This window comes from Mauremys reevesii, linkage group 5, assembly GCF_016161935.1.
Source record: "Mauremys reevesii isolate NIE-2019 linkage group 5, ASM1616193v1, whole genome shotgun sequence".
Classification (NCBI taxonomy): domain Eukaryota; kingdom Metazoa; phylum Chordata; order Testudines; family Geoemydidae; genus Mauremys; species Mauremys reevesii.
This window is the reverse complement of record NC_052627.1, coordinates 125118996-125132457: the sequence shown is the minus strand read 5'-3', so window position 1 is coordinate 125132457 and position 13462 is coordinate 125118996. Positions and strand designations below refer to the sequence as shown.

General features: G+C 45.1%; 1 protein-coding gene across 7 annotated transcripts in view; it reads left to right on the top strand.

Moving 5' to 3' along the window:
- Positions 1-13462, top strand: part of LOC120405816 (charged multivesicular body protein 3) — a 50849-nt gene that overhangs the window by 16083 nt on the left and 21304 nt on the right. For 2 of the 7 annotated variants that reach the window (XM_039539596.1, XM_039539597.1), the window contains exon 5: positions 2268-4297. The exons of 1 other annotated variant lie outside the window; for it this stretch is intronic. In XM_039539596.1, coding sequence (XP_039395530.1) covers positions 2268-3840 — 1573 coding nt within the window. In that variant the 3' untranslated portion in view covers positions 3841-4297. 4 more of the 7 variants (XM_039539598.1, XM_039539599.1, XM_039539601.1 and 1 more) reach the window with 4 other exon arrangements.

Here is a 13462-nt window from a genome sequence, read left to right as displayed (position 1 = left end):
AGATCCGCATGCAGTACTCAAGAAGTGGGCATACCATGGATTTATATAGAGGCAAAAGGATATTTTCTGTCTTATTATCTATCCCTTTCATAATTATTCCCAACGTTGTTCATTTTTTTGACTGCCACTCCACATTGGAAAAAGTGCTCAGGAAGAATGTCCACATAGAGAGTTAGCGTGGAGAAGCTAGTGTGCTTTAAGCTCACATCCTAGCTTATTGTGCACTGACTTCCATGTGTAGACAAGCCCTTTGTTTGAACCTTGACAATAGTACCTTATTCTCAGAAGAATGTACGCAGGATATTGTTCCCTCTGAGCCTGAGGAATGTGTGTGTATACATGTGTAAATATGAACACACCCTTTTAACAACATAGAGTATCCTGTTGGAAAGTAGACGTAATGTAACCAAAGCTCTTAAATGTGCCAGAGACTCTCTGATTCTCGAACATCACTGTAAATGGAAGAATCTCCGACGAATCTGTTTCAGCTGCTTCAGCAGTAGCTGTTGCAAAACCAATAAAATCCTTATCACTTAGCAGGCATCAGTGGTCACTTCCTTCAGAGGACTACAGGAAGAGTAGTATGTGTGTGCATGATTCTTATATGGTCTTAATCCTAAAAGTTTACAGAAGTATTAAACTGAATAGGATGAGATAAATTTTAGATTTTAAGTGTTTGTGCAAGCTAATATTGTATGCATTTTTTTAACTTTAAACATCTTAAAAATGAGAGGCAGGATTCAGAGATTCATAGTTTAAGGCCAGAAGAGACCATTAGATAATCTAGTTTGTGTACATAATTTCTGACTAGTCTTCACATTGTGATCAAATATTAGTTTTGTTTCTTTAAGTTAGATTTTATTTAAAAATAACATTGTATTTTAAGCTTTTTTTGTCTTGCTGAATAAATGCTCATGAATAATTTTCATCAGACAACAGTTGAAACTCCCACTAAGAGCACCAACATCATCATCAGTTAAGATTCTTTTGCTATTGGCATAATATCTTGTGGCCCTTTCCAAAATTAATGTTAACTTCTTTTTGTGGTGGCAGCAATTAATTTTTTTTATATGGTGAATTTAAAAATAATTGCTCAAAACTATGACTACAGATAGAAAGGGACTAGATTATTTGGAAGGTGAGTCAGTCTTCCTGCTTTTATTCCTTTGCAGAACTTGTTTGTCAGGTCTGGAAAAAGAGGCAAATGGCTGTGTTTATAGTTATTGTTGGTTTTTAAGATGCCCTGAAAAATTTATCAGACACCTGCTAACTAAACTGATTAGTCACAGGCTGATACAAAAGATTTGTGGGGGAAGAGGTCACTGGTGAGTTCCAGGAACAACACCTGGCTGACCAGACCAGCCCCACAGTTGCTGGGATTAGAAAAGATTCTTGGAAATCTGCCAGGGAGTTGTCTGTGGACCCTCTTGGGAGCTTAGTCTTTATCAAACTTGGGCTAGTAGGTGTTTGTTTGAAGTCAATCTCTCTTCCTTCCTTCAGCCAACTGGAAAGCAGAGAAGCTTTCTCTTGTAGAACTTCAGTCCAGAACCTCCTGGCAGAATGCCTCTGATCCTTTTCCCTTAACAATGCTTCTTTTTATGTCTTCCACCCCACTGAATAGCTTCAGTACCTGCCTCTGCGGCTCATGGCTTTCCCAAGAAGCCAAAGAGTGAAATTACATGATTCTTCTCTCTTCAAAGCAGCAGTGAAACAGACCAGAATCTTGCTAACTTCACTCTGCTACTCCTTGACAAAGCTATGAATAACAGCAGAAGCACCCCGGCGGTTAGTTTGCAGAGTCAAGAAAGCAGGGCTGCATCTGTTTACATTGTAAAGGTTATCTCTACAACTGGAAGGCCTAGGAACTTAATCACTTCTAAAATTAAAGCTTTCTACTTACTACTCAAAAGTGAGCATGTCCCCCCCCCCCCAAGTTCTACCATAAGAACTTTGATATCAATGATACATGGCTTTATTACCTATAATAAACCCTTATTTAGCACTTTCCTCATCTGCAATGCTTTATGCATCCTCTCAAGACCCCACAGCACCCTTGTGAAGTAGGTAGGAAAGTAGAAGAATTATAACAGCAGGCTCTGGGAGTGGGGAAAGGTTTCCATGGGTGTTGAGCGCGCACACCTCCCATTTATTTTGCTGTGTGCAGGCGCTCAGCGCCTCTGATAATCATCAGACTTGCATTCAAAATTTAAGGACTGCTGTCCTAGAAATATAAAACTGCATAGTCTTATCCACTATTTTCTTTGCAGATACTGCAGGAGAAGAGGCTGGGTGAGATCCACACTAATTATGTCAGTCCCACAAACCAGTACCTCCAAGGGGAAAGTGATGCTTAAAGAATACAGTGGACGCAAAATTGAAGCTGAGCACATTTTCAAGTGGATAACAGCCCATGCAGCTTCTCGGATCAAAACTGTCTACAACTCTGAACATTTAAAAGAAGAATGGAACAAAAGTGACCAGTATCGGGTGAAAATATACCTGTTTGCTAACCTTGACCAGCCTCCAGCTTTCTTTTCTGCACTAAGTGTAAAATTTACTGGAAGAGTTGAGTTTATTTTTGTGAATGTAGAAAACTGGGATAACAAGAGTCATATGGCAGAGATTGGTATCTATAAGACACCATCCTACATACTTAGAACTCCAGAGGGAATTTACAGGTATGGGAATAACACTGGTGAATTTATATCCCTACGGGCCATGGATTCCTTCTTGCGCTCAATACAACCTGAAGTTAATGACTTATTTGTTTTAAGCTTAGTATTGGTTAATCTGATGGCTTGGATGGACCTATTTATCACACAAGGTGCTACTATAAAGCGTTTTGTGGTTCTTATAAGCACTTTAGGGACGTATAATTCTCTCTTAATTATTTCTTGGCTACCTGTGTTGGGCTTTTTGCAGTTACCTTACTTAGATAGCTTTTATGAGTATAGTTTAAAACTCTTCAGGTATTCTAATACAACTACTCTGGCTTCGTGGGTGAGAGCTGACTGGATGTTCTACTCCTCACACCCAGCCCTGTTCCTCAGCACTTACCTGGGTCATGGCTTACTAGTAGATTACTTTGAGAAAAAAAGACGACGGAACAACAATGATGAAATAAATGCCAATAACTTGGAATGGCTGTCAAGTCTGTGGGACTGGTACACCAGCTACTTGTTCCACCCAATTGCTTCTTTTCAACACTTCCCCTATGAATCAGATTGGGACGACGAGCCAGATTTGTTCTTAGAGCGATTAGCTTTCCCTGATTTATGGCTTCACCCTCTGATACCAACTGATTATATAAAAAGTTTGCCAATGTGGCGGTTTAAATGTCTTGGCATCCATTCTGAAGAGGAAATGTTGGAAGCCTCTCAAGAAAGTGAAAGTGACTCAGACAGTGAAAGCAAAGATGTCTTGAGTGGTGAAAAAGAAGTATCTGAGGATGAGCTAAGTACAGTTCACAGTCCCAGTGAAGGAGAGTCTCAGTGCAATGCTGAGATCTGTTCATGTGCCAATAAAAATTGTCATAACGAGCCGTATGAAAGGAAAGCGAGGTCGTATGGATCATATAGCACTACAGAAGACCTGGAACCAGATTGGTCAGCCTGGCCCTCCAATATGTTGCACTGTACGGAATGTGTTGTGTGTCTAGAGAATTTTGAAAATGGATGTCTGCTAATGGGCTTACCGTGTGGTCATGTGTTTCATCAGAATTGCATCGTGATGTGGTTAGCTGGGGGGCGACATTGCTGCCCAGTTTGTAGATGGGCTTCTTATAAGAAAAAGCAGCCATATACACATCATCAGCCTTTGTCAAATGATACCCCATCTTAGCTGTGTACTCATGTCCTTTGTAAGCTTTCAGTATATTACAGCTTGCCTTTTAAATGTTAGTCACTTAAAGATTTTGTGGTTTGAAGTTTTAGTTTAAATGTTAGTGCAGTGAACTATAATATACATGATGGTAATGTTAATGACAGAATCATTTGGTTGCCTTGTATGTTGAAACTGAATGCATATTTACGATACAATTAATTATTTTTTCCTTTACAACACTTGGAAATTTAATGCAGTTTTTGTAAGCACAAAGATCAAGCCTACAACAAAAGTGTATTCCAGCAAAAGTTTACAAGTTAGGGTTTGGGTGAACATTTGAAATTCTAATCTGAGATAATTGCATAATTTGAGTTTCTTCTTTTAGAGTCTGCTCAGCACACCTTTGTTGAATAATGTATGTTATATGACAGTACCATTTAAAAATAAATCCGTAAAATAAATTATTTTAAAAGGAGAAGGCAGCAGATTTGTAATATTATTTTTGATAAATATCCTGTGCATGTGGCTACAGATGTCACCAATCTTACATAGCTGTGAAGACAAATAAAAACATAATACAACTTTTATCTCTGTATACAGAAGAAAAGCAAAAATAAGTAAGTGTACGACTCCTTATCTCACTCAGAGCCATTTAAACTCATTACTATTTCAGACTTGCAGCAAGACCTATAGATCATCTTTCTAGTGGTGGAAGAATTTGTTTTATTGTTGTAGTTCCAAAAATGTGCTAGACACTTGCCAAACACTGGAAGAAAATGTGTCCCTGGCTTGAAGAGTTCTCCTTTGTAAGCATTTCTGAGCCTGCTTTTTGCTGCTGTGTGCTGTTCTGCTAGACCAGTGGTTCTGCAGTTCATTCTGCAGACCACTTTGTAAAAGGTCTATGACAGAGGATCTCCCACTCTCCCCTCATAACCCTCCATTGCTTGGTCCTTTGTGTCTCATTCTACAGCCAGCCATAAGGGCATGTGGAGCTTAGGATGAGATCCACTGTAACTAGGCATAGCATAGAATTGTCACATAATGACTAAAACAACTTTTATATTACTGTTTATTTAAATAACAAGTTTGAGATTTCAAAGTCCAACTGTTTATTATTTCCTGTGTGTACAGTGTGGGCAGTAGTGGGGAGGATGGGTGCTTAATATAGTGGCAAAGTGTATGTGTTACGACCTTGATGCATAAAATGGATGAAGGTATTTTGTTTACACGTGTCAAAAATCATCTAGCTGAAAATCCAGCATGGAAACTTTCAGTGCAAAAGAAAACTTTTGATAAGAAGGTAAATAAAAAGAATTCAACTATGCAGTATTTTTTTTTTAACGGGCTCAGTCAACTTGATGTTAATTTGAACATTTGTACTGCATAGTTCTGATTGAATGCCATTGAACTTGCTTGAATACAACTAATTTTACCAGGTGTCCCATATTCACCTTAGGAAAATATGGTCACCCTATGTCAGTGGTTCTCAAACTTTTGTATTGGTGACCCCTCTCACACAGGAAGCCTCTTAAGTGCGACCCTCCACACCCCCGCCCCCAAATACATTTAAAAACACTTTTTTAATATTTGACACTGTTATAAATGCTGGAAGTGAAGCAGGGTTTGGGGTGGAGGCTGACAGCTCACGACCTCCCATGTAATAACCTCATGACCACCCCCCGTTTGAGAACCCCGTCCCTATGTTAAGGACCCATCGGGGTGAGCTCAACACCCACAGCTGTTGGCTGCAACATGACCTAGCCGTTCATATCAATGTCAGGGAGCTCAGAGGGTTTGCCTGGCACGCCAGGCTTTCTTGCCCCACCTGGTAGGCAAGGTGTGCAGGTCCTGATGGACAGTACTAAATCAACAGGCAGGGTGGCGCCAGGTCTTCAGCCCTCTGTCAGGAAGCGCTCAGCCTCTGGGATTTTTTTGTGCGGCACACCATTCGTTTGGTGGCCACCCACCTGCCTGCTGCCAAGAACGTCCTGGCGAATTGCCTCAGCAGGAGCTTCTCGTCTCACCACAAAGTCCTGCTCAAGGAGAAGCAAGACAAAGCAACTGTCATCCTCATAGCCCGAGCATGGCCTCGTCAGCACTGGTTCACCATGCTCCGAGTTTTCAGCAGCCACCCCGTTGCAGCTGCCTCTTCAGCTGGAGCTGCTGTCCCAGAACCACGGGAACCTGCTGCATCCAAACCTGGCAGCGCTGCACCTGATGGCCTGGTTTCTGCATGGCTGAGTGGGGAGGAATAGCAGAGTTCCGCTGGTATCCAGCAGGTCCTGCTGGGCAGCAGAAAGTCCTCCATAGGGTTACTTACGTAGCAAAATGAAAGCAGTTCACATGTTGGGCCTTGGTTTGCCACATCTGGGCAGAAGAGGGCCCCCTGCAGGACATCCTGGACTATTTGTTACACCTGAAGCTCCAGGGCCTGTCGCTGTCTTCAGTCAATAGTCACCTGGTGGCTATTTTGGCTTTCCATCCTCTGTTTCACAACAGGTCACTATTCACCCATCTCATGATGGCGCGGTTCCTGAAAGGTCTGGAACGTCTTTACCTGCATGCCCGGGACCCGGTCCCTCCTTGGGACCTGAACCTTGTGCTGTCCAGGCTCACGGGACCCCCCGTTTGAGCCCCAGGCTTCCTGCTCCCTTCTGCTTCTCTCCTGGAAGGTTTCCTTTTTGGTCACTAGAACTTCGGCCTGTAGGGTGTCCAAGATCAGGGCGCTCACATCGGAGCCCCCTTACATGATCTTCTATAAGGACAAGGTCCAGCTGCGTCCATACCCAGCTTTTCTGCCCAAGGATGTCTCTCAGTTCCATACTGGTCAGGATATATAACTTCCGGTCCTCTGCCCAAAGCCTCATGCTATTGATGAGGAACACAGGCTGCATACCCTGGATATCAGGTGAGCACTGGCCTTCTACATAGAGAGGATGAAGCCATTCCGTAAGTCTATGCAACTGTTTGTTGCTGTCGCAGACCGGATGAAGGGTTACCCAGTGTCTACCCAGAGAATCTCATCCTGGATCACGGCCTGTATCCGCTACTGTTATGAGCTAGTGAAGGTTCCCCCACCAGCAGTTGTGACGGCCCATTTGACTAAGGCGCAAGCGTCATTGGTGGCCTTCCTCGCTCAGGTGCCGATCCAGGAAATTTGCCGTGCCGCAACTTAGTTGTCCATCCACACATTTGCTTCACACTATGCGCTGACCCAGCAGACTCAGGCTGATGCTGGTTTCGGCAGAGCAGTACTCCAATCTGCAAGACTGAACTCCGAGCCCACCCCGGTGGATGCTGCTTGTGAGTCACCTACAATGGAATCAACATGAGCAAGCACTTGAAGAAAAAAGGTCACCCACCTTTTTAAAACTGTTGTTCTTCAAGATGTGTTGTTCATGTCCATTTCATTACCCGCCCTCCTGCCCCTCTGTCAGAGTTGTCGGCAAGAAGGAACCGAGAGGGCACAGGGCCGGCGGCACCTGATATACCACGCCATGAGCACAGCACTCCAGAGGGCGCCACGGGTACTGCTAAGGCAGAAGTCTCCGGCTGCGTCATGGGTGCGCGTACACCTAGAATGGAAAGGATGTGAGCAACATCTCGAAGAACAACAGTTACAAAAAGGTGGGTAACCGTTTATCCATCCTTTGTTGTGCAGTCTCAGCTTCTGGCAGTTGGAGTTTTAGAGACACCCAGAGCATGGGATTATGTCCCTGACCATGTTGGCTAATAGCCATTGAGGGACCTATCCTCTATGAACTTATCTAATTCTTTTTTGAACCCAGTTATGCTTTGGCCTTCACAAAATCACATGACAAGAAGTTCCACAGATTGACTGTGTTGTGTGCTGATGTACTTCCTCTTTTTTTTGTTTTAAATGTGCTGCCTGCTGATTTCTTTGGGTAACCTTTGGTTCTTGTGATATGTGATGGGATAAATAACACTCCACATCATTAATGGATTTTATAGCCCTCTATCATATCCCTCCTTAGTAATCTCTTTCCTAAGATGAACAGTTCTATACAACACTACTGCAGTAATGGTCAGGCAGAGTGCACCTTTGGGCTAAGTATACGCTGTGGGTTACCGAAAGTTGTCATGTAATGTGAAAACCTGAGGCCAATATTTGTTGGAGGAGAGGTACTGTCCTTGATTTGCAAGCAATAGTGAGTGGCTGTCCATTTCAGCCAAAGATTGTTCTAATGCTCACTGTTGCTGTATAAATCTATTTTTATTTGAGAAATAAGCCAATACTTTGGACAGTCAGAAGGAGGCATAAAGAGGACACAGACCCACTAGTTTTACTAGGATGACTTTTTATGGTAAAAAGTTCACCATTTTTCACCAAAAGTTCACTGTTCAGTTGCCTATGTGAAATTCATGGCCTCAGTCTAGTTCATAGTGGACATGTGTCTATTTCAGAAACCACCGCATTTGGTATCCTTGTTGGCCGTTTCAGCTGAGAAGCAATGGCAATGTGGTGTGTTTATTATATTAAACTCTTGTTATAGTAGCACTCAAAGGCTGTAGTCAGGATTGAGTCTATTATGCTGCATGCTATACAAACACAGAGGCACTCCCTATCCCAGTGTTTACAATCTAAAAGACACAAGAACAGACGAAAGGCTGAGAATATAAAACAAATAAGATTGGCACAATTTGGGTAGTTAAGTATTTTGTTCAGTGGGATTTCATTAATATTTGTAAAGTGTCTCGAAATCCTTGGGTGAAAGGGGTCTTAGAAGTGCAGTGTCCTATTCTCTGTAGTGTGATGAAAGAGGCTGGTCTGAGAGTTCAACAAGTGAAAATGCAAAATGACAAACTTTGAGCTACTCAGTCAATAGGCTTAATGAGGCTCAAGAGACTTCAAGAGAGAATGTCCTTGTGCTCTTCTAGTTCGGATGCACTGGAATAAATAATACTCCTAACAATGAACAGAACTCTTCTCTAGAAAATACCTGCTCATACTGGGTCAGATTTAGGAAGGAGACTGAGATGAACGATAAATATTTGTAAATGTTAAATGGTCTTGTTCTGGGAATTAAATAATGAAAGTAAGTATAATGCTATGTAGCTACTGTAATTAGAGTAGGGTGGTTAATACCCTTTTCTTTTACCTTGTTCCAAAAATCCTGTATTGCTTCACTGCACTGCTTAGTAATACTTAGCTCTTGTGTATTGCCTTACATGGTCAAACCCTTCTACAGTCATTAACTAATTCTCCCAACCACCACTCTATCATGCCGTGATCTTGGTAGGTATTCCCCAGTTTACCGATAAACTAAGGCAGAGAGATGAAATGACCTGCCCAAGGCCACACAGAAAATCAGTGGCAGAGCAATGTGAGAACTCCAAACTATCTGTGTTAATTTAAACTTTCTAGACTACTGTACCCCCTTCAGGATTGCATGCCCCAAGTTTCACCTCACTTAAAAAACTACTTTCTTACAAAATCAGACATAAAAATACAAAAGTCTCAGTACACTATTTCTGAAAAATTGCTTATTGTTACTTTCTCGTGTTTGCCATATAATTATAAAATAAGTGGAATATAACTATTGTATTTACATTTCAGTGTCTAGTATATAGAACAGTATAAGAAGCTATTGTCTACAAACTAAAATTTCATGCTGTGGCTTCGCTAGTCCTTTTTATGTAGCCTGTTGTAAAACTAGGCAAATATCTAGATGAGTTGATGTACCCCCTGGAAGAACTCTGTGTATCCCTGGGGTATGTGTGCCTCTGGTTGAGAACCACTAATTTGAACCAACTCCCCTTGGGTATCAACCCCGTACTGAGGAGGAGCAGTAGGGTCAGGCATACACAGCAGAGGCCATGGCAGCATGGCTTCCTGAGGATGCCCTGCCATCTTGAAGATTTGTAGGACTACTTCCCCTGCCCACTATGGATACAAAATACTACTGTGCCAATTGCATGGTTTTAATGTAGTCCGTCCATAGGTTTTCCCACCAAGGCACACAATCTTGATCTAAATACAGGTTAATTATGAGAAAATTAACATACAGAGAAAATTATTTAAAATGTAAAGTGCGTGATTTTAATTCCAAAGGAGGGATACCCTAAACTCCCGTACTTGTCTGAATTAATTTAAAATATTCTTCAGTAGCTCATCTGTAATACGTGTGGCATGTACAGAATATATGATGGTGTGGCCTGAAGGTTTTATTGCACTTATTGGGATCAGCTGCATAACTGACTCATAGCATTTGCTTTGTGTGAGTAATGTACCCATGACAAACGCGTGGTGTTAAAACCTTTGTACCACCCCTATCATGTATTTCTGGAATGTGCATAGGTAATAAGTAAATGATCAAATTTACTAGTCCACTAGAGACTTTGCTATCGTCACTCTGTTTTCTGCAGAAGGTACTCGGTTACTGCTGTGTTGTGTAAAACCCTAAAGTAGGTAGGAAGACACAGATCAGCTCCTCAGAATACGCTGCTTTAGCTATTGTAGGCGAGATAGAAAATGGGTCAAATATGACCAAACCTTGCTCTCTCGTACAAAGATTCCTTGAGGAAATAAATTATAAAAAGCCTGCTCTAGGGGTTAGAGTAAGGGCCCTGGCCATTAGGAAATCCTGGTTTCCATTCCCAACTCTGTCATTAACTTGTTTAATTTCAGGCAAGTCACTTTAACCCTTTGGTACCTCATTTTCCACATTAGTGAAATAGGACTAGTCCTAGCCTGTCTTGTAAAGCATAGTGCTGTCTCTGGATAAGTGATATATACAATAAATGTAGTATTTTAATTATGCAACTTTGTCCTAGTCCAGTTAGATTAGAGCTATGGAAAAGAGGGTAAGGTGATAACTACCATTTTCTTTCTTCAACCATAAGACAGCTAGAAGGATATAAACACCCACATCCACCATCATCTCCTGAGCAAATTATTTTAGCTGATATGCCAACTCAGCATATACACACAAAGTGAGGCCTGATCCTAAGCCCCTCCCAAACAGACGGGGGGCTTCTGCAGTCTCTGTTATGCTGTGCTGGGTCCCTTTTGTGTGGCTTCAAGGGGCTGATGCAAGGATGAGGATTTGCCCCAGGTACCTTTTCCAACACCATATAGGAGACCTAACCTAACAGCATCTCTTCAAAAGCAATATCCCAAATTTTGCTCTAATTTAAACTTGCCTAGTGCAAGTGAGGGGAGAATTTAGTCCATTCTCTTTGAAGTGGAAAAAAAAATCAAAATGTACTGCTCTATACAGATGCCTGTGCTTCCTCATAATGATGGATGATAATGAAAACACGAATGTGATTTTATTGTCTGTTAAAGTTACTGGCTCTGAGAATAATTTTGCAAGACTGTATTGAAAGTAAAGGAGACTGCCCCCAAGAGGCAACACAGGTGCTGGAGTAATGGCAGGAGCAGGCTGTAAATTACTTCAGGAACACCACCAACTGCTGTAAATTGGCAGTGCTCCCTTCACTTCAATTGCACTATGCCATTTTGCTAGCAGTGGTCTTTTACAGTAACCAGCGTAGTGTTGTATAAATAATGCTACAGATACTTGTTTAAGGAACAGTGAGAAAACAAGTAGTCCAAGTGCTGATCATGGACTACATCTGTAACTAAAGATGTAGGCATCATCATTCAATGTCAAATGATGGTGTTGGGGTGCTGGATAGAACAGAGAACCAGCACCAGGATTAGGTTTAGATTATAATTCACCTCCTCTCCCTTCTCCACACCCACCCCTCCTTCCCTCATGATTTTCTATTACTCAGCCGCAGCCTGAGCTAAACGCCCCCTGGCGGCCGAGGGGAGGAACAGACCGGTTTTATCACCAGCCCAGAGGAAGGACGCACGCGCAGTGCTGCCTCCAGGACGCCCCGGAGGGAAGGAAACTGGACGCATGCGCAGTGGCAGGAGCTTGGGGTTTGTTTCCCCTTGGAGGAGGCGGTGGTATTGTAGCCGCACGCGCAGTGATAAGCAGATGAGCCTCGCGTCACAGGGCAGGAGGAGGGAGGTAAGCTGCGCCTGCGCAATGTGTGTCGCTGGCGTGTGGAGGCGGGGACGGGAACCCGGAAGGGCCAGAAGTCGCTGTTTTGTTGGTCAGCGATGGGTCTTTTCGGGAAAACGCCGGAGAAGCCGCCCAAGGAGCTGGTAATGGCCCGGGGCGGGGGCACCAGGGGAGAAGGCGCGTTCCCAAGCCCCCCGGGAGGGCGCCTTAGGGTCCGGGCCCCCGCTGCAGGGGTGGGGCCAGTGACTCGGGGGGGGGGTGTGAAGGGGCGAACACCCTGCTGGGGGGAGACCCTGAGAGTGGGGCGGGGTATGTGTGTGTGAGGGGGCGGCGGCCCCCGGGTGGGGCGCTGCGGGGGGGGTGGGGAGCCCCGGCGCGGGGGGCGGGGTATGTGTGTGTGAGGGGGCGGCTGCCCCAGGGTGGGGCGCTGTGCTGGGGGAGGGGAGACCCTGAGAGTGGGGCGGGGTATGTGTGTGTGAGGGGGCGGCTGCCCCAGGGTTGGGCGCTGTGCTGGGGGAGGGGAGACCCTGAGAGTGGGGCGGGGTGTGTGTGTGTGTGTGAGGGGCGGCTGCCCCGGGGTTGGGCGCTGTGCTGGGGAGGGAGACCCTGAGAGTGGGGCAGGGGTGTGCGTGAGGGCGGCTGCCCTGGGGTTGGGCGCTGTGCTGGGGAGGGGAGACCCTGAGAGTGAGGCGGGGGTGTGTGTGAGGGCGGCTGCCCTGGGGTTGGGCGCTGTGCTGGGGAGGAGATCCTGAGAGTGGGGCGGGGTGTGTGAGGGGGCGGCTGCCCCGGGGTTGGGCGCTGTGCTGGGGGGGAGGGGGAGACTCTGAGAGTGGGGCGGGGTGTGTGTGTGAGGGGGCGGCTACCGTGCTGGGGGGTTGACGCTGAGGGGGGCTTTGCGGGGTGAGGATGCTGGGCGGGGTCAGGGGTGGCCGCCATGGGGCCTGGCATTCTGCGGGGACGGGGCGGGATTGAAGGGGGGCTGCCATGGGGCTGGGTTGGATGCTGAGGGAGTGGGGCTGGCTGCCGAGAGGATCAGAGCCCCCAACATCTCAGGGCTGCTGCACAGGTGACCAGGTCCCACCGGGCCAGGTACCTACATGCTGAGGGGTGTCTGTGATGCCGCTGCCCCCCCCCCCCCGGGATGGATGGGGGCTTCAGTGGGGGCCTGTCTCCATACTCCTGTTGGTGCAGCCCATAGAGGCAACAGGCTGTAACTGATTGCTTGCCGTCAAGATAGCCCACAAGGGATTGGAGCTAGTATCTTTATTGACTAACTTCTACGGGAATGGAGCATACTGGGGCCTTTCAGTTGTCCCCTGGATAGAGATGGAGCATTAGGCCTTGTCAAGGGAAAGTTATTTTGGAAAGGTGATGTATGAATGTAAAGGACTATAGCTGTTCCAGAATAACTTCCTGAGTGGATAATCTTATTAAAGCATAAGTGTAGCCAAATGGAGAGCTATTCTGGTCAATTTCCCTGGGTGGTCAAACCTTTACCCTCCAGGACTCCTGCTTCTGTCAGCCTGATTTGTACTGATCAAGAAGGCGTATTGCATGCTGGAATGTATCTCCTCTGGAGGCTGTCTCAGAGGGAGCTGGGCAACAGGTCTCAGAGTCCACTTCCCAGTGGCTTCTTTCCCTGG